This window comes from Phalacrocorax carbo, chromosome 26 (genome assembly GCF_963921805.1).
Source record: "Phalacrocorax carbo chromosome 26, bPhaCar2.1, whole genome shotgun sequence".
Taxonomy (NCBI): Eukaryota; Metazoa; Chordata; class Aves; order Suliformes; family Phalacrocoracidae; genus Phalacrocorax; species Phalacrocorax carbo.
Genome location: NC_087538.1, coordinates 1,053,379 through 1,078,361, shown reverse-complemented (window position 1 = coordinate 1,078,361; position 24,983 = coordinate 1,053,379). Strand labels below are relative to the sequence as shown.

The 24,983-nt window shown below is 47.4% G+C and overlaps 2 protein-coding genes and 1 long non-coding RNA gene across 3 annotated transcripts in view; 1 reads left to right on the top strand and 2 right to left on the bottom strand.

Moving 5' to 3' along the window:
• Positions 1-24,983, top strand: part of LOC135317692 (uncharacterized) — a 177,500-nt gene that overhangs the window by 109,986 nt on the left and 42,531 nt on the right. The gene's annotated exons all lie outside the window — the stretch shown is intronic.
• The window catches only part of LOC135317688 (uncharacterized), a 123,494-nt gene that overhangs the window by 71,733 nt on the left and 26,778 nt on the right, over positions 1-24,983 (bottom strand). The gene's annotated exons all lie outside the window — the stretch shown is intronic.
• Positions 899-24,983, bottom strand: LOC135317444 (protein ELYS-like; the record flags this gene model as incomplete). Its single annotated transcript, XM_064473733.1, has 19 exons — positions 24,863-24,983; positions 23,403-23,656; positions 20,656-20,836; positions 19,661-19,868; positions 18,274-18,390; positions 17,229-17,313; positions 15,099-15,249; positions 12,527-12,659; positions 12,258-12,439; positions 11,728-11,783; positions 8,138-8,225; positions 7,277-7,370; positions 5,672-5,795; positions 5,486-5,542; positions 4,126-4,272; positions 3,190-3,377; positions 2,874-3,018; positions 2,666-2,779; positions 899-1,027 (listed from the first exon to the last, which is right to left on the bottom strand). Coding segments are annotated over exons 1-19 (2,574 nt in total), but the record flags the coding sequence as incomplete, so codon positions are not given.

Genomic DNA, 24,983 nt, shown 5'->3' with positions numbered 1-24,983 from the left:
ACTGGCCTAGGCTAAGAGGTTACAAGCATTGCCTAACAACTCACAAGAGGCTATGGGCTGGCTTCTGCCTGGAGCTTGCTTCTTCCCCACCAGAAGCTAGTTATGGTTGGTTACATGGGAAGGGATGAATTGCAGCAAATAAATGGAGTGCGCTGACAACCCTGAGAGTCATCTTCCATGAGAAGGGGTTCTGATGGGGGATTAAACTACTCAGTTATCTGCGGCCTTTTTGCACGCCGGGCATGTCCTTATAGTACGATCTGCCCAAGGCCTTGGTCTTTTCTCATGGCAAAAGGACAGCAGAGAAGGGCAGTAACTGACCTTCATTGCCCTCACGGCCAAATATACCAGAATTGAGGTTGATTTGGCCACACCACCTGTAGGAAACTCATCTGACAGCTACAGGCCTCTTTCCTGCTCTTTATCATTCTGCCTATTTTTAAGTAAAAGAGGCAGAAACAAAGCAGAAATGTGTCAGCAAGTGGGAAGAGATCACTATTTGATCACACAATCAAGTCTAGCAAGATATGTACACCAATAGCTTGATGGTAATCAGGGTTTTAGTTTTAGCCATCTTAAATTCTCTGAACACATTTACCATAATATAAACACATGTATTTTGCATAGCAAACATTATCATAACAGAAAAACTCTCTCTCAACTGGGTTTCTGCTCGTTTCCTACCCATAACTCTCTAACTTTGGCCAAGACACGACTGCTGAAAGGTGCCCTTGGATCCACATTTCCTGCATTAGCTGGTTTTGTTACTGTCGAGATTGGCTTTGGTCTTGCAGCTGTAAAGCACGAGGGAAAAACGATCAGCCTTGTGCAATCAAAGCGATGGTGAGTTGTGCGTTATATTCCCCCCCTAAAAATTACCTTCTCTTGGTCCGGACGAAGGCAGGTGGTAAGGCTTGGCTCTCTCTACAGCCAGCTGCCTCTGACCTCTAGGAAGGGTCTTGCCATGCTGGGCTGAGAGAGAATGTCTGGCAACTGCTCTCTGTCTCCAGCGAGGAGCACAGTCGTTCTGATGAACGAGAAGCGTAAAGCAAGAAGTTAAATGTTACAAGAAGTTCATTGCACGGAGCTGTCGGTGCTATTTCGAATTAGGGAATACGTTTCCTCTACAGGTGCAGTAAAATACACCCCCTGCACAGAGCGGCAGCCAGCTCTGCCCATCAGCGCACACCAGCTTCACCCGGAATTTTAGCCAAGCGGAAGGAAGACTAGAATAATAGCAGAACCTACAACTTTAAGCTAAAACCATGCCGGCACCCTGCAGAACCTCATTCTGACACGCTTGTCAGCACCCACAAGTTTCACGTGGCTGACAAAACAGCAGGCTTGTTTTTCCTGAAACGCCGCTGCCCCAGGTGACTGAATCTCCAGGGCAGCGGCGGGTTACGTTGGACAAGAGGAAGTGAGGATTAAAATGAGGAAGAGAAAGCTACCTACACACCCCTTCCCCCGGGATGGAAGCTTTCAAACGCAGGACCTCAACCTTCCAGAACCACCCCACAAGTTTGCTTCCCTGGGAAACTATGGTTCTGGAAAGCAGCAGATGGATCACAGAACCACAACAGAAGTTCCCATAACACAGAATTTGACCTGCCTATGTTGAGACTCAGAAGTTAGGTAAGAATTTCTGTCCTAAAAGTGGTAAAACGAAAGCTGTGGAATTGCAGACCTCACGCTATAACTTGAGGAAATAATAAAAAGAACAACCCATGATGCAAATGTTGCCTGCGGGTTGGCACCCAGAGCTGCGTGTGAGATACCAGAGATGACATACAACACACTCTTCATTCCACAGTGACCCAAACAACTTCCAATCATCTGAACCCTACGTAACATACGTCCCGGAATATCTGAATGGTAAGAGTGGCTGACAGGAAAGATACTTATTGTGCTGGTTTTGGATGAGAAGGGGTTAATTCTCCTCACCGTGGGGGGCGGCTGCCTTTCCGGCTTCCCGCGCTCTGCTGCGTGGCGGGGGGGCGGTGCTGGGAGGGGCGGGGCCATGGTGGGGCGGCTGACCCCGACTAGCCAATGGCAGGTTCATTCCATACCATGTGACACCATGACCAGTATATTGAGGGGGGGCAGTGGCAGCGCAGAGGCGGCGCGGCGTCGGGTCGGTGGGCGGCTGCGGCGCGTGTGGTTTGTTTCGGCGGTTCCTTCCCCCTCTCCCCTCCCTTCCCCCCTCCCCCGGGGCTTTGCGCCTCTCGTTGTTCTCCTTTACATTGCATTTCTGTTGTTGTTTCTTTTAATTTTGATTATTAAACTGTTCTTATCCCACCCCACGAGCGTTACCCTTCTGATTCTCTCCCCCATCTAACAGTGGGGCAGTGAGTAAGCGACTGTGTGGGGCTGAGCTGCCGGCTAAACCACGACACTTATTTAATCCTCAGACACAAACAAACTATTTGACGTGGAGTCAACAACAGCCTGGAACACAGAATTTCCAACTTCACAGGGTCGCTTTGGAGAAGTGAAATTTTTTGTTCAACTTTTAAGTTCAGCTGTAACGAAAGGTGCAGATGCTTATTGCAAGTATTTCAAAGAAGGGTGTGATAAAGAAAGCAGGATTCTTATTGAGCACTGTTAAATCTAGTTAGTAACCCCTGAGAGAACCTTGCACACTTGGCAGGACTTTTACGCTTACCATGAGATGAACGTTCATCGCCTGGTTCAGCTGTGGGGCTGCCGTACAGTTGGCACGCTGCAGGTGCCGGGCTAAAAGAATCTCATGAGTCCGTAAAAATTTCTCCAAACACTTCTATGAGAAATAACACATTTGAAAACATATATGATGACCCTGCCTCTTCTCTTGGCAAAGAGGGGGTTCAGATTTTCCTCTTGCCCACACTTACTTGTTCAGAGTCTGTGAAAGGCAGCCTCAGGAAGTCTTCCACTAGTCCCATCTCCCGACAGATGTCATACATGTCTTTTAATAGCTCTTCCTCCTTTAACTGAGTGGTGTGTTCCTGCAGCAGAGCCCAAGCCTCTGCCATGCACCTGTAGTTAATTTTGTGAGACGTAAAGGCATATTAATGGTATCACCAAAAAGATGCCCCCCAGATATTGTGCTCAAAGTTCAAAGGAAGTGTAGGGGATTGTGATTTCTAGTGTTTGTTCTCCACCTCTCACAGTATTTGAGTGCCAAAATGGTGGCAGATATTTCTTTACCTATTGGACAACAGCACAGTGAGGAAAAGCCGCACTTCGCTACAGCTGGAGGCCGAGAGCTTCATCACCTGCGTGTATCTGAGGGCTCGCCCATGCTCTCCTTGGCACATGAGGGACTGAAGAATTCGCACGTCTTGCCACGACACAGGTTTGGTTGCAGTTGGTTCAACAAAGAGGGCCAGGGAGCTCTGCAGAAGGTAGAGATCAGGTTTCTTAAGATATAGAGACACACACGCGCACAACAAAACGATTCAAAAGTGTCTTCAGTAAGGGTGAATCTCTGTTGAATAAACTTAGATGGTGACTAATGAAGGGCTTGGTACCGGACAGGTAAATATAAATGCTGAAGTGTCTGCAGAAAAAAATATTCCGTGAGCCGTACAGAACAAAGGGAGTCCTTTGACAGGAGGGATTCACACCTGGCCAGGATAACCAAATCTCCGTAGGCAAACATCACCTCTCATAAAGACAAGTCATTCTCCCAGGCAAACGGGTTATATTAACATTGTGACGGGCAAAGAACAACCTTCAGCATCAGGAGGAACATGAATTAGATTGAAGAGTCACTTTTGCGGTCTTCTGTCTCAAGTCTTGCTGCCAGGATGGCAGTTTGAATAGTTAAAGTCCCCAAACCACTGCTTTTGAGAAAGTGCTCGATTGCTCTGCTGAGAACAACCTGAACAGACGGCTTTGGCAAGTCACACGTCAAGCATTAACGCTGACTTCTTCATTGTCTTAATCCATTTCCTCTCAACGTAATTAAAACCAAACTGCAGATCATCACGTATTGCTGAAGGTGCTGCTGAAGCAGCATTACAAAAGAAGCTTCCCATGTTTTATCACCTGGTATCAGCTAAGCACCAGGGTTTTTACATCATTTGATAGATCATAGCATTGTATTGCAATGTGTGCCCAACTAAACTGTCACATGCTTACATCATAGTCCTTGTGGTCTAGAAGCCAAAAACCTCGAATAAGCTTAACAGGGCCCGAAGGGATGGCAAAGGCAGCTGCGAAGGAGTCGACGGAAGGTTCTGTTTTGTTCGGAAAGGGATGCGTGATGTCTAGCAGCAAGTAAATTGTCTGATATCAAGTATCTAATTAAGGCTAATAGATTTGCAAGACCAACAATTTATCACATGAAATAACATTATTACTATTGTTAATAGAATATTAATAGATAATAAAAGGAAATAAGAATATCATAGTGGTAGGACGCAGAAAATACTCATGTATTAGTCTTGCCATTTCATGCTGTTGCAACCTGAAGATAGTCAGGCCCTAACAACAAAATTGCATTCTGAATAAATAACCAGAAAGACAGACTCTCTGATTTCTCTAAGGCATTCAGAAAGGTTGCCTTTCGATATTTAAACAGTTCCGTTGGAAACACAGGCTCCCTCTTTAGTCACTGGAGCCACCAGCTGGACATTCAAAACACGAGAACGGCCAATGCTTGATTATTAAAGCAAACAAATTCTACAGCTGGTTTCTTCCCTCCTTTCCAGCGTATATAAAACAAGTGAAATTAGGGTGTCCTTACAGCACAGCTTAGCTCTGCATGATTAAAACTGGATTTAAACCAGTATGTGGATCACTCATCGGCAGTGTCACTCTCTCTTTCTGACAGCTGTTTTGGGGGGTCTGTTCTCATCAGAGAGTTCCGGGGTGCAACAGCTTTAAAGCCCCTGCTCTCTAGGCTCCCCTCTCGGGTCAGGCAACACACAACCAAAGCAACACAGTGTATTTCGGCAGCTTAAAAGTTCAGTTTCTGCCCAATGACTTTTCCCTTCTCTCTCTCTATTATTCTGTGTGCCTGCACTTGTAACAGCACAAAAGCAAGCCCTCTTAGCTGTGCTGGAAAATGGATGATTTCAGCAACATCAGGTCCTGGTAAACCGCTGTCAGAAATCCTTTTGCTCTGAAGCAGCACATTCTAGTGCATCGCTCGAGGAAGCAGCTGTTTGCTACAGCTGTGGGTGCTTCAAAAATGAAAAACAGTTTACATTTTGAGACAATCTAGGGGAGCTTTCTACCTTTAACATTGCTTAGTAAACCTGTTTTCTCACATCAGAAAAGACTTTGCAACACAACATTTTAAACATTCCTAAACAATCCACAGTACAAAGAAATCAAACAATGCTTCTGTCTGCGACTTAATTCTCAACTACACGTGTTCATCCGCAGTGTGTTTGAAGCACAAATTAGAAAATGCATCGAACGCGTAGGTGACAGACATTTCAGACCCCTGATGCGCGTATACTGGAGGCGTGACAGAAATAACTCCAAGGGATACGATTGCGTGTTTGTGGCTTTCTTCAACGCCTTCTAGCAAATAGAGCTCCAGCAGTGCCTGGAATGAAAAGGTAGAAGCTTTTTAAAAGTCCTCTCTTTGAGAAATCATTGGCTTTGGGGGAGGGCTGGGCTGGGGCTGGGGTTTGTGGTGGTGGTGGTGGTTGTTTTCAGGGAACACAACACTCACCCGTAAGCTAGGAGGTGGGTATTTCCCAGTTCCTCCTTCATCTCTCCGCCACAACTTCTCAACTCGGTCTCCCAACTGGGAAAACATCCCATCGATCATCAGGCAGTCAGAGTCCCGTTTGCCTCTGGAACAAAACGTAGCGAGGATTTGACAGAGGAAAACACTAATTCCAGCCTCTCGGTGTCACAGATTTCCTCCAGCCAAAACAAACCCAGCTAAAGCTCCCACGACTCCAAGAAAGGAACAAACAGACAAAGGCACGATCGTGACTTGAAATCGACTGGAAAGAAATTTCGGAGTCAGGTGAAAGGTGCTCATTAGATCCTAGTGAATTATTAAAGGAGCTCCAAATAGGAATCCAAAAAGCTCCCTTATTAAGGGGAAAGTTGCAGCGACCTTTTAGTTTTCAGTTTTTCTTTTGTGCCGCATTACTTGTAATACAAGGGCAGTGTGAGCAAAGCTACCCCAAACCTCACGCCCCCAGCGGGAGTGTTCCCACGCACAGCGGTGAGACCACAGCACGGCAATGTCAGGCTTTGGTCTCAGCACCTCGCTTCTGTTACTGAAAAACAGTCACGGTCAGAAAGCTGAGCCCGCAGCTGAATTCTGGTATCCCCTGAAGCAGCACGTTTGCGCCTCTGCACGTGCCATCACAGTGACGGAGGGCTGGCCTGTGAAACACTGCATTCCTCAGAAGCCCATCGCAGGCTCCTGCGGGCTGCGACGCCAGCCTTTCATTTCCCGAGGAGGACGAGCAGAAGCAGCACGCTGGAGGTGGTGCTTCTAAGGAGCCCGTGAGCCTGTACGAGAGTCACCTGAGAAGGACGCGCAGGAAGAGGAGCTTGAAAGCCAGCGCCTGACATAGAGCAGCTTCCACCTGGACTCCTCCTGCTGCACCTTGCTCACGGTGCCACAGCCACGGCTACTTGAGGACTTTCTTTAGGTTACAGAAGAGTTGCCAAAGAAAAATCTGTTCTCACCTAACCCAAGGCGCATCACCATTATGCTCGTGAGCCAGCCCAGGAAAGGGAGCTCCCGTGAGGAAGGGGCTTTTATCCAGTCGCCAGGAGAGCGCTGGCCGTGCCAGCTGCGTGTGACTCTGCCCATCTCCTTCAACGACACCGCGGTGCTTGGGAGTGGGAGATTTGGGCCAATCCCCTTATCGCCATCTATCACTGCTCATTGAGAGAGATTATTTTTGCTTTGGTTTTTTTTTTTTTTTTTTTTTTTTTCTAAAACATGCTTTCTTCTGTGCCCAGAACAATTGCTCTGCAAAGGCCGTGCCTTGCTGACCTGGCCGTGACTGATCCTGTCCTCACCACACGACCTTTTCCAGTGGTAACAAATGACACAGAATTGCCAATGAATTACGTGCGCCTCAAAACAATGATGATACCAACAAAGGGCACTAAGCAGAGGTATATATCAACATTTCAACACGGGAAAGGAACCTCTCTGTTCAGCAGGACACACGCATCACTCCAGTCAAGAGTGTTGCCAGCAAATGCATGAAGCGTAGCAAATACAGCTGCTGATGGAAAAGCCACTCGCTGCCGCTTCTGAATTTGCAGTGGAACTGCTCTAGAGCTTTCCTGCACGTCCTACCTTGATAAACGCTCCAGTTGCTGTCGATGACCAGCGTAGTAGCTCCGAATCAGAGGATAATTGTAGAAAGGTCTAGAGAAACGCATCTCGTAACCTACAGGCAATAAATAAGAAGTAAGTTAAAGAAGTCATATCACATTTTCAACCTACAGTTTTTGACTAAAAAGACAGAAGAACACACAAGCTAAGCATCAAAAGCACAGGCCAGCCTCCGACTTTGAAAGAAGCCAAGCCTCCTTCTGCCTTTGCTAAAAGAGACCTACGACACAGGAGTCAATTCCTCCTTGTCCTAAGTGCCATTTCAAGCTTACAGGTGATGTAGCATCCAGAACATGTAGTGTCAGCTGAAGTTCACTCTAAAAAAATACCCCCAGTTCTCAAAGGGAATGGGTTTTTAAACATGTCATGTGAACATGCGTAAGACAGTTAAGGCTGACAATAGGATTTATAACCCATCCAAATGATGAACTATTTCCAAGGTGTATTTTTTCCTCAAACAATCCGTAAAAAGTTCAAAACACGCACGTCAGGCTTTTACTGTAAAATCAAGCATTCCCGTGTTGGTGCTTTAGGAGTTACTTGTTTACAATCCCAAGGATTTCAAGCTGTGGGCACGAGCAACTCCCTCCCTCAGAGGCTTAGTGCTGGTTCTGAGAAACACCCCGGAAAGAAACTGCTTCCATCATTCTACACGACGCAGTTGAAAAAACAGTGAAATCTCAATTTCAGCAGCAGAACTTCAGCATCTGCTGTCACTGAACCGGCACGACTTGGTATCGATGAAGCCTTGACAAAACCATGGGGAAGCAGGTGTTCATAGGAAGCACTGACTGCTACAGCCGCGTGACAGTTTAGGCTTACCTGAGCCCTCGGGCAGGAGGCGGGACCCACAGAACCAGAGGACCACTCGTGCATACAAAGCTGCGAGGCTGGTCACCGCCAGCTTATGTGTCAAGTCTGCAAAACATGAAAAGAAGCTTAAGAGGACTGTTGGTGTGCAATTTCTTTTGTTTTTTATAAAGCTCCCCTCATTACACTAAAGAGAAAGTAGAAAAATAACACGGTAGAAATCTTTGCCTGTGCATTTTTCACTCCCTATCACGTCCTTCTCTGAAGTAAAAGCCCACAATCACAAGCAACCCTTACAAAGAAGAAGATTCACTAAAGGTTTAATAAAAAAAAGTGAAGTTGGAACTACTAAATCCACTCATGGATAAGGCACCTGTTCTTCACGTAGCAGAGACGTTTACTCTAGCAAAAGGATTTTCTCTTTTCTCCTCAATATGCCAGGAACAAGTTCTAATAGAAACAGCTACAGAAACTCATGCAACTCACTTCACATGTTACTCATTTAGGCTTCCTCTCTGATTTTAGTCATTTCCAATCCAATATTTGCATGCAATCACGCACTGCTAGCTGACAATCAAAGGGAGTATTTGTCACAGTGCCACATCCCGTTGCTGTAATTTCAAGCCGGGTGCTTGCACAGCTCCTTGCTGACCGCAGCCTCCCCACCCACTCGCACCAGCTCCCCAACAAACTCTTGCCCTGAGCTCAACGCGCGGTAAGTGGCAGCCCCAACCCCTCCCAGTTAAGCCCCTTCTCCCCGCTACATCTGACTTTCTGCCAATCAGCAAAACCAACAGAAGCTCCTCTTTCCACAATTACAGCCCCAGCATCGTTCCAAATCTTCATAAGACATACCAGAGAGTTAGAAATACTGTGACAAACCTTCTCCGGCGAGCTCTTGTGCCTCTGTTAGAAAACAGTTCAAGACTGTGCTAAGGTTGCTCAAAAGCAACTGGCGGTGCTGCAGAGCCTGTAACCTCTGCGGGTCAGTGGAGCTGCAGGAGCCGTCAAACAGCGCAACACCTTTTCAAGAACAGGTATGAAATCGTTAGCCTACAGAGCCATTGCAGAGTTTCAAAGTGCACTTCCAGATCTGCGGGCAAGACCATCTACCAGCAGATCACTGAATGAGCTCAACTGGAAAGACTGATTCTAGGTTTGCAGCATGGCTGCACTAGTACTCACATATGTCATCAAATTCGTGTTGTGTATAGATCACTCTGCTCCACGTCCAGTCAAGGGCAAACTGTAAATTAGCAGCAGAACTTGGCTGCTCTTTAAAAAGAGAGAACAAAAAAGAAATGAATCAAGAATTCCAAACGAAGAAACCATGCAACATAAAAAAAACATAACAAGTCTTACCTTTAGATGTCCAAAGCTTAATGCAGCCAGTCAGAAGCCCTACAGAACCTGTCTGGGCAGCAGCTGACAAGACCGCCTCTAACTGCTCCTCCTAAAAGTAACAGGCGAAATCAAAGGAGAATCCTACCTGCTGTCAACATCCCAACCACCAACAGTAAGTGCTTGTTTCTAACCCTACACTCACTCAGGCATCACAGGCTGGGCTGCTTGTTGCTGTGAGGAGCACATGGAATTTTTCCCCTGACACATCAACTTCCCAAAGGCTAATTCTAATCTTTATTTGCATGCCTCTGCATTATCCTCTCAATTTACTGCGTTCCAATTAACTATTCCCAGCAACGTGCCCTGCTTATACCCATGGCACATGGGGTGCAGAGAAGTTTGCCATCAGGAATGCGCGGAGGGGACAGAACAAACAGAACTCTGCAACGTTTGCATGGAAGCAGCGAAGCCAAGATCAAGCAGCTTTCCAGGCTATGAAGACATGAAGGAGTTACGACACCCCAAACATTAAGTTGTCATTTCCCAAAATGACAGAAAAGAAGTGAAACATTGATGTTCTAATAGGTTTCAGTTTTAGGCGCTTCAAACACTGTGTTCTAATGCCGTGGTGATCCTTCAGAAGGGCAAAGCACAGGCAGGCACAGACGTGCACTGTTAAGGAGCAGCTTAGTGCAGCTGGTGTTCTGGTACTTCTTCCAGGTGAAATGAACATAGAAACATAGAATCATAGAATCCTTAAGGTTGGAAAAGCCCTCTGGGATCAATGAGTGCAACTGTCAACCCAACACTACCATGTCTCCTAAATCAGGCCTCAAGTGCCACGTCTACATGTCTTTTCAATACCTCCAGAGATGGTGAGTCCCCCACCTCTCTGGGCAGCCTCTTCCAAGGCCTGACCACTCTTGCAGTGAAGGCATTTTCCCTAATATCCAACCTAAACCTCCCCTGATGCAGCTTGAAGCCCTTTCCTCTCGTTCTATCGCTAGTGACCTGGGAGAAGAGACCAACCCCCACCTCACAACAGCCTCCTGTCAGGCAGCTGCAGGGAGCGATAAGGTCTCCCCTCAGCCTCCTCTCCTCCAGGCCAAACAACCCCAGGTCCCTCAACCTCTCCTCATGAGACCTGTTCTCCAGACCCTTCCCCAGCTTGGTTGCCCTTCTTTGGACACGCACCGGCAACTCTATGTCCTTCTTGTCCCGAGGGGCCCAAGACTCAGCCCTCATCAAATTTTCCTTTTTAGGGCTTTTGCTTTTTGTTTGCTTCTTTCTTTGGCTTTTTAAGCACATTCACAAGTATCTTTCCCTTCTAAATAAAATCATCACATTCAAAGCCATTTCTACACGTTCAAATACACACATCAGATTTCCATCTTTTTCTGAAAACCAGTCTCAGACAAGGAAACACACCGAGTACGACTTACGGTGGCAAACAAAACCCCAAACCGAGCTTCTTGTCCCTAATTCTGAGATTTGTCTTACTCACATTCACAAGCAATTCCTGCTCAAATCCCTAACAAGCCTCTGAATGATCTAGTCTCAATTCAGCAAAGGGTATGACAAATTTCTGCATTTCCCAATTATTTCCAACGTGGAGCTGATATCAGATCACCCAATCTGAATGGAAGAGCCTACATCAGGCTTGCAAAAGAAACAGCCTATGGGCCAGGCCAACCTGCCAAGACGTTCATGTTAGCTACCACACTGTGCACAAGTGCGCTTTGCCCCAACGCACCCCCACAGATCTGGTGAGGAATCCAGTAGAGAGGAAGATGAGGGCAGGGAAAGACTGCTCTCCCCTTCCTACCAAGTGCTCCTCTGCCTGAAGGTTGTTCTGAGGGAACGATGCTTCCTTTTCTCCATTCTGTCCTCTTTTCCCAGCTCATCAGGGATCAAAACCCGAACTCAGGACCACGCAGGCAGTTGCACTCATTGATGAGAGAGAAGGAACAGCTTTCCCCGACTTTCTCTTCCTGCTCCTAGAGCAGCGCTCTCTTCCTTTCTAGACATTCAGGCCCTGATCGTGCTTCAACGGGAGGCAACGGTGGGTTTACACTCCCAAGAGGGGACCTCAAACATTACATTTGATAAAACTGGTAGGGTACAATTGCAGTTACGCATGTGGATGGGCAGGAGGAGCATTAAATGGTCCCTGACACCGAAAGCAGCGCCATGGAAAGCTTAGGAAAGGTCCATCTCTTGACATTCTCCATAAAGATACAGTAAAAGCTCACCTCCTTCTGGAAGCCGCTGCACGTCACATGAACAACTCCAGAGCTCAGCAGGCACGTGCCATCTGCAGAGACAACGAACGTTGGACAACATTCCATACTCTCACCGTGATGGTAGCACCAGTTTACATTTTTGTCACAGCAACCTCTGGAAAGGTACAACTGAGTACCCGTTTTCCTCATGACATCACTTACAGCCTTTTTTAGAAAAATAATGGCTGAGTGTAGAAATTTTACCTCCGGGGCTATCGAGGTGCTGCGCTTTGAGCTTCAGCCCAGAGTCATTTCATCTGATCACCAGCACCACCTCACGGGCTGCGTTACAGAAGCACCCAACCCCCAGACCCAGCCGCCTGTCAGGCAGGTGTCACAACAGCACACACTTGGTCAGTACAACGTCATCACAGTTGGGTGGGTGGGGGGTTGGGGTGTTTCGGTTTGGTTGGGTTTTTGCGTGACAAACAGTGAACAGGAGAACCAATAAATGGCATTTGAGCTCGGTTTAAGCTTATCACTACTCAAAGCCGTGTAATACCTACCAAAATTATAGGTGCTTGGATGAAAACACAGCTCAGGTTGTGGGTAAGAAGGAGGAACTCTCCAGCTTAGGCTGCGCTCCTGCACCACAACATCCAGAAGGGGGTTTGGAGCAGTCGTGCTTGTCACAGCGTCCAGTGACCACAGTGCAAAATAGGGGCAGTCCTGAAGGGATTCTTCTGGCCTGAAAGAAAACAAGCGCAGAAGCTAAACGCCGACTTTCCAGTGAATTATGGGGAGGGATACTGAAACCATCTTCATAAAAACCTACCTTAGTGAGCCTGGCATTTGAGCCTGATACCAGCAGTCCAAGTCAAATACACCCAAATAAGTAGATGGTTTTCCCTGGCCGCGTGTGTTCACTTGCCAGCTGAAGACGGAGACACTGATGTCAGGAGATATGACTGGAAAAGACAGGACATTGTTTCTTATTGGGAGAAAATACAATCTATCTGACATTTTCAAAACATCCCTTTCTATTTTGGCTTCATTCTGTTACGTCACTCATGAAACGCAACACTTGACTAAGAAGAATTTTAAAAATGTACACCACAGCATCACCTCTGTGATAGGTTTCAGTCATGCTGCCCCCCTTTGCGAGTTCAACCTGTATCCGTCCTAAGACAAACCCAATACACAATTGTCAGGTAATCAAGTTTCCCATACAGTAGGAGTGCATCAAGATGGTTAGAAAAAAACAAAAACCAAAAAACAACCCACCACCCTAGGAAAACATACATTGCTGCTTTTAGAAAGCATACAAATTCTTGTCGTATACACTTGATCACTCAGCTGGCATTATTAATTTCCAGATTTGACTCGATTGCGAGTGTTACGAATAGCTCCTTTCCAGCACAGTCAGAATGAAAGAACACAATTATCACACAAAACAAACACCAAAACCCAACCCCAACAAACAGGAGGTTGGAACAAAGAGTTTAACATCAAACATTGACCATGTTACACTCGGGTTCTCTCAAGAAGTGGCATGGTCTGTCGTCTCTGGGGAGAAGGCATTCTCCAGATGTGAGCAAAGTGGGGGGTGCATCCTTTACCCTGACAGAGCAGGGAACCAGGAGACAGGTCGTTTGGCAAAATGGGTCTCTGTTCTCTGCTGAGTTCATCAGGGCTGCTCAGGGAGCCTCCCACGCTTTACTGTGTGTCATCGTGAGCTTCTGTGCCCTTTCACTTGTGTGAGCCGCTGAAACTGCCTTTGAAGATGTCAATTAGTTCCATAAATCAGAAGCCAGCTGCATTTCTAACCTCAACCCACATCCAACAGAAGCTCATGTGGGCCTACAACTTGAATAGTTTCTGGATAAAAGCTAATGAGGAGCCATCAGAGAAATGACAAGCATTTTTCCATGCCTCAGACTTCATGAAAAGGGGACCGAAAGGGCCTTTTTTGTTGGTTTTGGTTTGGGTTTTTTGGTGGGTGCGCCTGTTAGTTGTTTTTGACAAGGTTTTAGAAGGCCCTCTCCTCAGAATCATGACACAGGTGGAGAAAATCCAAAGGGGTTTTCATTAGATTTTGACACGCTGTTGTTAGAGGGTGGCACCCCAAAAGAGGTGGAAGCTGCCTCTTCAGGACTAAGACAAAGCTAATAAACACAAATAGCCTAGAAAGTCACGCCAGTGTCGTCTTTGTAACAGCAGACATAAGTTAAGGCCAGTAAGAAGAGAGGGAAGGGCATTCACACACCCAAACAAAAGGCTGTGAAAGTTATCACTGCAGCCGGCTCAGAGATGTGCTCAGAGCATCACTGGATGTGCAAACCCAGAGATGCACATCTCATTATTGCAAGGGAATGAAAGACACCAGAGGAGTTTTAACTGTCGATCCGGACAAGGGAAGCCAGAAGCTATTGCTTTAAGAGCTTGTAGGTGTAGGAACCTATTAGACACAGAGAGGGCAAAGTGCACGGGCAGATCATAGACTCGTAGAATCATTTAGGTTGGAAAAGGCCCTTAAGATCATCGAGCCCAACTGTAAACCTCATACTGCCAAGCCCACCACTAAACCCTGTCCCACAGCGCCACGTCTGCACGTCTTTTAACTCCCTCCAGGGATGGTGACGCCACCACTTCCCTGGGCAGCCTGTTCCACTGCTTCGCAACCCTTTCTGTGAAGAAATTTTTCCTAAGATCCCAACTAAACCTTGTGCTCTAGACCCTTCACCAGCTTCGCTGCCCTGCTTTGGACACACTCAGCGCCTCAGTGTCTTTCTCGTAGTGAGGGGCCCAAAACTGAACACAGGATTCGAGGTGCAGCCTCACCACTGCCGAGTAAGGGGGGACGATCACTGCCCTACTCCTGCTGGCCACACTATCTCTCATACAAGCCAGGATGCTGGTGGCCTTCCTGGCCACGCGGGCACACTGCCGGCTCATCCAGGTGCTTGGGGAAGGTATCAAACAGATCTGGCCCCAGGACCGAGCCCTGGGGAACAGCACTCGTGACCAGCCGCCAGCTGGATGCAGGTGCAGGCATAGGTTGGAAGAGGGGAAAAAAGAAAGTTGAGGGAACATTCCTAAGCAATGGAGGGGATGATCCTACTGTTCAAAGACGAGAGCTGGAGGAATAAAATGACTGACAGGTGTTATAGAGGTGACCCCACCATACATCGCTACAGCATGTCAGCAAGCATTGAAGGGAAAAATAGGGTTTATTTTAACAAGTCCCACAGAACCTAAGCACCCAGTTTTTCCTTTGAAATAAGCCCAAGAAGTTAGTCTATACAGATATTGAAGACTTTCAGGCTGTGGGTATGGAACAGCATTCACTGCTTGGATGCCAAAACCATTCAGTTTAGAACAACCAAACACGGGCATCAGGAACAAACCTTCATCAACGCTGCCTTCTCTGTCAATGCAGTTGGGAAAGATTTCTACAGCCTGACAGCTGAGTAGTTTGGCCTTGCTGCCCTGCCCTCTCAAGGGAAAGGCTCCACCCGTCAGATCCAAACTGTACTTTTCAACACAGGATGCCAAACCCTGCGGAAAAAATCACAGGCGAGAGAAAGGTCATTCTGAGAGAAAAGCAGACATTATACCTCAGTAGGAAAGAATGTCTATGTCTAATAGAACCTGCATATTGTACTGTATCTCTCCCAGGCGCTTAATCTGATGGCAAAGAGAAACTACAGCTGACAAGCAAGAGAACTGAGTGTCAAACCGTAACGGGTAAGTTTGGCCGTAAAAGCTTTGCACATTTTCAGAACTGAGCATTTCCCTCGCATTACTGGTTCTAAATGTGTTTTGCAGAATTCCTTGCACCGTCCCGGTTTCTTCACAAACCTACGTATTTATCTAGAAAGAGAGATCTGAAATAATGCCATACATAGGCATGCAAAGCGCTTTGCTCCATGACTTGATCACAGAACTGATGAAGTTAGAGGAGTCACGGCCTTCCAGCAGCCAAAGCTCTCTTGCGAGGCGTTATCTATAGGCACACACCGCTAGAGTGAAAGCCCATCCCTCGGGAGTAGCCATGAGAACGTCTTCCTGAGTCACAGCCTTCTCTCAAACCACGTCAGCTCCTGCCAGCTCCTCCTCTCGCCTCCTCAGGGACTAAAGGGTGAAATATGCCTCCCTGCCTTCACCAAGTGCAGCCAACAGCAAAACAACCCGGCGGACATGGCATGCACGTGGGCAAGGCGTTTAGGGGCACGAATTCCTACAGAGTCAGCCAACTACTTTGAGACCTACAGAAACTCCAGCAGGATTGTGTGGAACCTCTGAGACCACCAATTGCTAAGCAAGCATTGACTGAAATACTGTCTTTCCAAATACAGCACTTGGTCAAATGCTCTACCCTACAACACATGGGTGTGTGGATTGTGGACAAAGAGCAGCTCTACAGTTAAAAACCAACCAAACAAAACCAAAAGCTAAGCAGCTAAAAATCTCCAAAAACCTACCAGAAAATAAAAAATTGCTTGTACCTCATTCTACCCAAGTTTCCTAAAGTTTCAGAGCTCTAGAAGGAACTGGCGTGAGACAATCCATTCTCGTATGACCTGATATGTTACATTTAACTCACCTACTCTGAGAACAGGCAAGCTTTCTCTTAACCATTCTAGGAAATACTACTAATAAATATCAAGGCTGTAGAGCACAGATCCTCTCCTACCGCACCTCAACAGGAAAGACATGCTCTGAATTAAGATTACTTTCCCATCCAAAAGATTTTGCAAGGGTTTCAGGCGTAACACTGAATAAAATGACACGTTCTAAAAACGCGTCTTCTATCTGTTAGATAACAGAGAGGTAAGGCTAGTTCATCTCTATTTTAAACACAACCTCTTTGGAGCCACTTCTCAAAATTTACATATACTTTTTTGACCAAATCAGACCACTCTTTACTGTATTTGCGTATTTTGCTGGCTTCAAGAGCAGAGTTCGTAGGTAACGCAGCCAAAAAGTAGAAAGAGTTCTCTTTAGAGCTACTAAGTTTCAGGACCAGCACCGAAGAGACCCTGCAGGTGAGCGTCATGTGAAGTCCTGCTGACAGAGCTCAAAGGGAAAACAAGAATATAAACCTGAAGACCGGAACAGAATAAAGCTGTACGCCCGTGTTTTAAGGAAGGGAGACAGACAGAACCTTATTCAACTCTGCAGTTTGGTTAAACAGAGCTACTCAAAGCCCTGTCTTCTCTTCCTACATGCCATTCACTTGGTGTTTAAATGAAGAATCATTTTCTTTGTAAAAGCTGCTGCCTCTTCAGGAACTGAATTTATATGGGCTCTTTGCAGGCGGCCCTGGCTGGAACACACGACACGGCGGTATGAAATTGTACGACTTCTTTTCAAAAAGTATGGACAAAGGCCGTGCCCGGGAAGACTCAGCAAAAGATTCTTTCTTTTTAAGTCATCTCTGAATTGTCATGGTCAATATTCCCCCTGCCAACTTCACTGATACTCCCTTAGGGAAAAGGACTCTTTCCATCCTTTCACGCACGTGCACGTCTTACCTCGTACATGGCTTGTCCTGAAGCCAAGGGCCTCCTGTCTGCGAACGCTAACTGCAACAGATGTAAACTCACGGCATCGCCTTCACTGGAAAAGGTACAAATGATGACATTTGGTTACAAAGCTGCTTTATAGTCCTCGTTACCCTTTCCTTAGGTCTAGGCTGAGGTTTCCTGAATAGCACTGTCTTGCTGAAAAGAAAAACAGCCCTTCCCAAAACCTAAGAATTGGTCACATTTAGCCGCTAAACCACAAAGGAGGAAATTTGGACACTAACAGCTTCTGGGGCAAAGGCTACCCATACAATCTGGAAGCTTCAAGATGTTCTGTGGAGTAAAAATGGTTGGGAACAGTTCTTGGCATTGAAGAGCTCGCAATCAAAACTGCTTTACAGTCAAACTGAAAAAGATTGCCACTCCATGAGCAGCCGAGCTGAGTAAATAGCTTGCTGATGCTGAGAGGGCGAGATCGCTCTCCCCTTCCCTTCCCACCAAAGCTCCAGTCCCTCCCCTGCACACACGGCACCTTCCACACCCTCCTTTCAGTCATTAGCCCAGCAGGAAACCACCGACTTGGCTGCTGAGCACCTTCCCTGCCAGCCGAGCTGAGCTGGCTCACCAAGGCTCAGGCTGGCACCAGGGAACCGGCCATGCTGTCACCTCCTCCTTTAGGGGCAGCAGGCTGGTGGATCCGCACCGTTAGTGCTCTGGAGCTGCAGCCTCCACTGCGCTCCATGGTATTTTCATACCACGGTGTGAATATCAGGCAAATCATGAAGCAGTCATCAGGAAACAAAGGAAGCCATTGAAGAATGCCAGCACAGAAATAGAGCCACTGTCGCTTTGCTGCCTTTCAGCAGGGAGGAACTAGTAGGTCCCTCTCCATCCCTGTTACATCCTGTACAAATCGCACCGTCAGCCCCTTCCATACCGGAGAGAATCTCCTGCACGGCTAATTCAACAAAACAAATACACGTGGGTCAACTCTAGGTGAACAAATACTCAAAAAAAAAAAAAAATCAGTGGCCGATAGTAAGCTTTTATTCACCTTTCGTGCGTCGACTGAACAGCCCACAAGTAGCAACAGTTGCGAGGATCGTGCTCAGGCTCTTGAAAAGTAACGGCGCAGACAGGAATCCTTCCTCCTTCAAGCTGACAGTGGTGCCTGCAGGGTTAACAAAAACAGAAAGCAGGTGAGCCTGGTGGCCCTGCCTGTTTGTAGAAGGGGAGAAGCATCTTCTGAGCAAAGAGCCCCTGACGTGCTTCTCCTCAAGGCACAGAAGGTCACACTCCCGTCTCAAACAAGGGAGTCACGGGAGCGACTGCTTTTGATGCAACAGCCACGAGGTGAGGAAATTACTGTCCATCACGGGCAATAACCTGGCTTTATCTCCTCCTCTGCCTGCGGAGCAGGAGCAGGAAGGATTCCTTCAGCTGCCAGGCAAAAGATTCTTCCTACTCTTGTCGCCTGCTTCAATATTGAACTGAAAATGCAGCCTCTCTTCTGCACAAGCTGAAAACAGCGCCAAACACCAGTAGTGTCTTGTTTCTTTACTTGGACTATCTAAAGCCTTTCTCCTCCAGACTTCTGAACCTTCCTTGCACCTTCACAATCTATTCTGGCCACCTCACTATCCCTGCACTCTCTATTCATGCCGCCAATCGTTCCCGGTGAGTCACTGCAGATTTGCTTCAGTGAATCCCGATCTGAATTGGGTCAGATATTCCAGGGGGGATTGCTCTTTGGCAGAGCTGAAATCATCTCCCTCATTTCTCTGTTGCTTATCCCTTGACATGACCCTTATTCCCCCTCCAAGTGTTCCAAGCAGACTTTCATTCCCATGCATCGCTGCCTTGGCATGGGTCAGTCCCCTCTTTTGGTCGAGGCTGAAATGTGGGAGAGAATGTCTTTTCAGCCACAGATCAGCTCTTGATCCTTCACGTCTCACTCCTTTCAACCGGGACGCTTTAAAGAATATGATCACCACAATCCCATCATTAACATACTTCAGCCTTTCAATGGGTGCCCTCATTGCAGGAGCTGGTTCTGAGAAATAATGTCTACAATCTCTTTCATTGAAACACAACCAACTCCTGCTGTCACTGAATACTGCTGGTGGAACAAACTGCCTTATGGAAAGCAGCTCTCTCACACCCTGACTGCTTGACAGAACCCAGAGAAGGGAGCTTTCCGCAGTTCCTCAGCCCACGGGCACAATAAGGAGAACAATCCCAGCCCGCTGGGCAGAAGGCGGCCCACTGAATCCAGGTATGGCTCAATGGTTACTTCAGAAGGGGATTCCTAAACAGGCCAAGATTACACTCCACATTTCCCTCCCTGAAAAAGGGCTCTTTAAATTAACAGACTTCCTCCTCAAGCAGAGCCTTGAGAGCCCTGCACCTCCAGGCGTGACCAAGTGCAAAGGCCGACTTACTCCCGCTGCAGAGTTTTCATATTCCACAGTGACAGGGAGCCGTCGGAAAAACCCACGGCGAGCTGGTTGCTTCTGCTGATGTAGCACAGGGTCGAGAGCGCTGTTCCTGAAGGACACTGTAACTGAAGGCAGAGATGTCTCCCTGCTCTGCTCACGGTTGCTCTTCCTTGTGAAACGCCAGCAGCAGCTCTAGTGACAACTGTTAGACCTGCACGCACAAAACCACACAATAAAGGAATGCGTTATGCCATTCAGGTTGCATTTGAAACACTGACGTGACAACATGGATGATCTAATTCTACCGTCCCCGGCAAAATACCCATTGATGCAATACTTTGTCTGCTCTTCCCATTTTGTACGCATTCAGAGCACATAGGAACTCTCTGACTGGACAGGTATCCTCGCTCCTATTTCAAAACCAGGTGAAAGCGAAACCTCCATAGACAAATTCTTCCTGGGCTCTGCACATCAGGAGTTTGGGCCTCATGGTGAAGCTACTTGAAGTGAGACCAGCTCCCGAGGCCACTCTTGTAAGAGCAAAAACAGCGTATGCAATCCGAGTACACCAAGTACAGGTTCCGTTTGGTGAAATGCAGGGATTTTGGTAAGGCATATTTACTTTAAAAAACAAGCCTCAACTTTGCCCCAAGTCAATGAACAGAAGCAGAAGAACATTCCCAGGAAACAGGGCACGTCCGACACACCTTCCTGTCAGGCAGCTGCACCGACTCAGATGGTCAGATTCCTACCCCTCACTGGTGAGAATCACCGTGACAGAGGGACCCTGGTGGGAGGGGGTATTTGTAACCTTAGGAGGAGTATGAAGCCACTCCCATTTTTAATCCTTTCAGGGCCAGACGATGTCAAACCGCCACCTGTCATCAGCAGCCATAAACGTCTGCACAGCAGTAGCTTCAAAGTGGGATGCGTGTTGTTGATTTAAAAGACACAAGTTTTCTTAATTTTCCGTTCAAGTTCAGAAACCGCAAGCTCACCCGATGGTTCATTCTCCCTCTGACTGCAAGAGAGATCATCCAAACCAAGGTCCACCACAAGCAGATGACCAACATCTGTCGCCACCGCTGCCACGCCACAAAACCCTTGCAGAGCCCGGTGCAGGTGCCAAGGCCTCACGCTGGCTCCTCCGGGGTTAGTTATGGGCTCTACAGCAGTTACCTACAGGAAAACTACAAGTTAGTATTTAAGCTCTTTGACAAGCTTTGATAGAAATCACTCAAAAGTGAAGCCAGAATCAGCCCATCAGAAGCAAGAAAGTAAATACAGGGTTCTCTAACTTAAAAACACAGCATTGATCCCAATTATATCCAGACAAAACAAACAAACAAACCAACCCCCAAAAATGTCCTGTACAAACATCCGTTACTGCCTTCCGTTTACGGGGTTTCCTGCAGGGATTTCGCTAAGCTCACTCCAACTGCAATGGTGCAGTCTATTATCACAGCTTACCAAGTTCCATTTTCCACTTAGAAACCATTAACTCAAAGACAACACAGAAAATCCGTTAAATGCAAGAAACTTGACCGTATTTAAGGGACTGGAGTAAGAAAGGCCAAACTCACTCTCGCTCTCCCACGGCCCCCAGCCCGTCAGCACTGGGATACAGCCCACGCCTTCTTTGCCAAACAGGTACTAGGGCAAATCTCGGCTCTCAGTCAGACGCGGCAGCGGCCAAGTTGCAGGGGAGACACACCGCTGCCACGGCAAGGGAGTATTGTTACAGAGAGCGGAAGGGAGATACCAGCTTAGGGAAAGCTACACCAGTCCTCATTTAGAATCAACAGAGCAACCAGGGAAAGCAGAAAAGTTTTCAGTGCCGAAACAGCGGCAAAAAGCCCAGCAGCTGGTTCGCCAAAAGCCAGCTCCGGCTGAGGAGACGCGCACGCTGCTCTGTAACACGCGGAGCCGCCTGCCAGCAGCTTTAGTACAAGGCCCTGATGAAGACAGACCTTTCCGCACCTGCAGCCCCTCCCGGGACAGCCCTGACTGCTCCAGCAGAGACACCAGCACGTGAGGGCTCCTGCACTAAGGCTCCACAACAAAAGAACACGGGCTGCCCTTCAGCCTCCTTGCATAATGTCACACAGTGACACCAGGGAGCTTTACATCAACAGCAACCTGTTACACGACAACGGAACAGAGCAGTGAGCACCACAAGGACTCCTTTTTTTATATAGATTGGGTTTTCTCCCCAGAGGTGGGGAAAAATTGACCAAACCTCGAAGCCCCAAAGTTCTCTCCTCTCCCGTGTCAAGCACTTGCTGTGACTGCGCTGCCTGGCAATCTGCTACAGAATTTACCTTTCCCCTGGGCCACAAGAATTCTACTCCTAGAAGTGCCCGCAGTATTTGAGACAACTTTATATTGTTTCTGTCATGGTTTCAGCTGGGATAGAGTTAATGTTCTTCACTCTAGCTGGTATAGTGCTGTGCTTTGAAATTAGCATGGAAAAAAACCTGTTGAGATAACACACAGATGCTTAGGCTGTTGCTGGGCTTTGCACGCTCTCCTACACTGCTGCCAGCTCCTTCTGGGAACGAACGCAGAAATCCTGTCTCAGCTCCCTGACTCTGCATGCTGCCCTTCTGCCTCACACAAACCAGCAAGAGTGGGGAAAATACCATTCCAGAGCTCTGAAACATGCAACCCTTATAAACCAATTTAATACCGTTAATGTTTTCAATTCAGATTTGCTTTTACAAGTCTGAATGACTGCACGTCTATGTCAGCACACAGCTTGCCTTTCCATCTCAAACGCTGAGATTTATCAGGACGATCGGCAAACCCACACAGCGGAGCACCAACCCAGCTCAGCTCGTTAGAAATCACCACCCCACAAACGCTCACTGCCCGCAATCACACTGTAGCGCTACAGACAAACAAACCCCGCCTGGATTCTAGCAAGTCAAACCAAACCACGCTCTGGAAAGCTGAGTAATACGGAAGTATTTATCTGTCGCAGATTCTAAGGTGGTAAAGACAGAGGGAACCTTGATGTTCCATTACCTTAAGGTGACTCTTGTCTACACTCAGACAAGGAGCCGAGGGGAAAGGACGTCATTTGAGTTTATGGGTTAGAGAAGGCAGGGAAAATTAGCAACGTTACACCAGAGTATCCCACCGGCACAAGCACCATATGCAATAAGCAGAGGTTCAAGGGCTTCAGGCTGAAAGTCAGTCTGTAACCACCTGCCAGGTAACGCAGTGAAGCCTGTTTTTTCCCATCCTAAGTCAACAGAAAAATGTGCTTTGCTCTAAAGTCACCTGCTTGCTAGTCCGAGACTCCTGGGAATGTGCCGAAGTCAGCTACAGCACAGCCATGGAAGTCTGAGATGTTTTAAAGACAGTATTTCTGACATAATGAACCATTCAGGACATGTATGTTACCAACACTTGAAAGGCAGGGTGAGGACGAGTTCTTTGTCACTCTGGCTATAAAAAAAGGTAGTTTTCAAGGCCTTTTTGTCAAAGTGGAGAATGAGGTAACTACGTGCTCTACTGTAAAACCAGAAAACTTGTTTGACTCTCTCAGCAAACTCAAAGGATAACGGTACCGTTAACCCCACGATTTCACATCAAGGTGCTCTCGACTGGACACTCTGCAGTGACAGTATGATGACACAATAGAGAAAATGGACGTCCTAGCAAAGGGACGCTCCAAAGCTGCTCCTGAAACAGCGTTATGCAGCACCTGACAACGTTTCCCCCATTAAAAAGCACCCACCCTTCCTGGCAGAACTACTGCTGTAACCACGCTCGATGTTCCAGGGTCGTACAGGCAGAGAACACTTCCCTCTGCTTCTCTCAAGCCAACCAGCAGCCCCGTTCCCGTCTGCCAGGAAACCTCCTTCACCACGCGGATGGTGGGAGGCTGCTCACGGGCTCCACTGAAACGGTGTGCAGAGAGCCGCTCTCCCGTCACAGCGCTCACGACCTCCAGCTGAGGGCCACACGCCAGCCAGGCCAGCCCATCTCTCCCTGGAAGAGAAGGAAAAGCTGGCTAAAGCAAACTCCCAAGAGAGGGTTGAAAACAACGGGAAAATCACAATCACTGCCCCTTTGCTTCAACAGAAGTAGCTCACAGAGCAAGAGAGGCTTACCGAATTCGGGTCGATTATTGAAAATCACCCACTGAATCCTCAACCAATGCATCGTAAAATGAACCACCTTATGATTTTGCATTTGGACTTGTCATTCCTGCACTGAAGAATTCTGCTTGTTTGGGATAAAGATTACAATAGATTGGTCTCTAGTCTTCATGCCATATTCAGCTTGGTTTTGCTAGAAATCATCTAAATACATATGAGAATACATCTCCTAAAGCATACTTCAAATATGGCAAAATCTCAGCCAATTCTTTTCTAGTTGACTAACTTTGCTCGACACACGCCCACTTTGGGCAGGGATTTGGACTTCAACAAGGAATTACCTTAAAATGGGCACTGCGGGAGCCAATTTCAACTTTTACACACGCTGATCACAGAGAGAAGTTAGCACATTTAGTTTCACTGAACTACTTCCAACACAAAGGGAGTATTAACTCAACTACTGCACTTACAGTCACACAGAGAGATTCTACATGGTCTCAGCAGAAGCCCGGACACCCAGGCAGGCCCCCGGCTCTACCTTCAGATCACCGACAAAGTCAGCTACCTCATCTGCTCAGCCGCTCTCAGCAGCTCTCCCGGGACACTCCTCTGCGTCCCATTAAATGCTCTGCAAACCTGGCTGCAGCGCCTAACAGGGCTTTCCTCTTCCTTCTGTTTTTAGTCAGGCTAGGAAAGAAAAAGCAGGGGAGGCTGCCTCTCTAACACTGTGGGAGAACTAGTTCTGCACAGGATGTTATGATGGTACCAATAAATACAGCCCAAAACCACACCAGGACTCTTTTGTAAACTGCCTTTCATTCCATTAGAAGTTGAGGAGGGCTCACTGACTTGCCCGTGTTATTTTAATAGCTCAAGACTGCCGCAGGCTGTTGTCCTTTCAAAGTTTAACTCTACTAATGTTTTAATGTTAACATTTTTCATCATTTTGTCATAGTTCATCCTTTCTGTTCTCTCAAAACCTGACGCACCCGAGCAGCACCAACCTGACACAGCTGATGCTGTGACCCCGTGCCTCAGGTCACCTCCAGGCAGTAACAACTTCACAGCAAGACCCACTTTCAAGGAAAAGGCTCACCTCTGGAAAACCGCCCACGCAGCACAGACCCTCGGGTGAGCTCATCTTCCCCAAGAGCCTGAATGGTCACCTCGGGAAACTGCAGCAGGCTGCTCGTTACCTGAGCCGCGAGGTCTCGCAT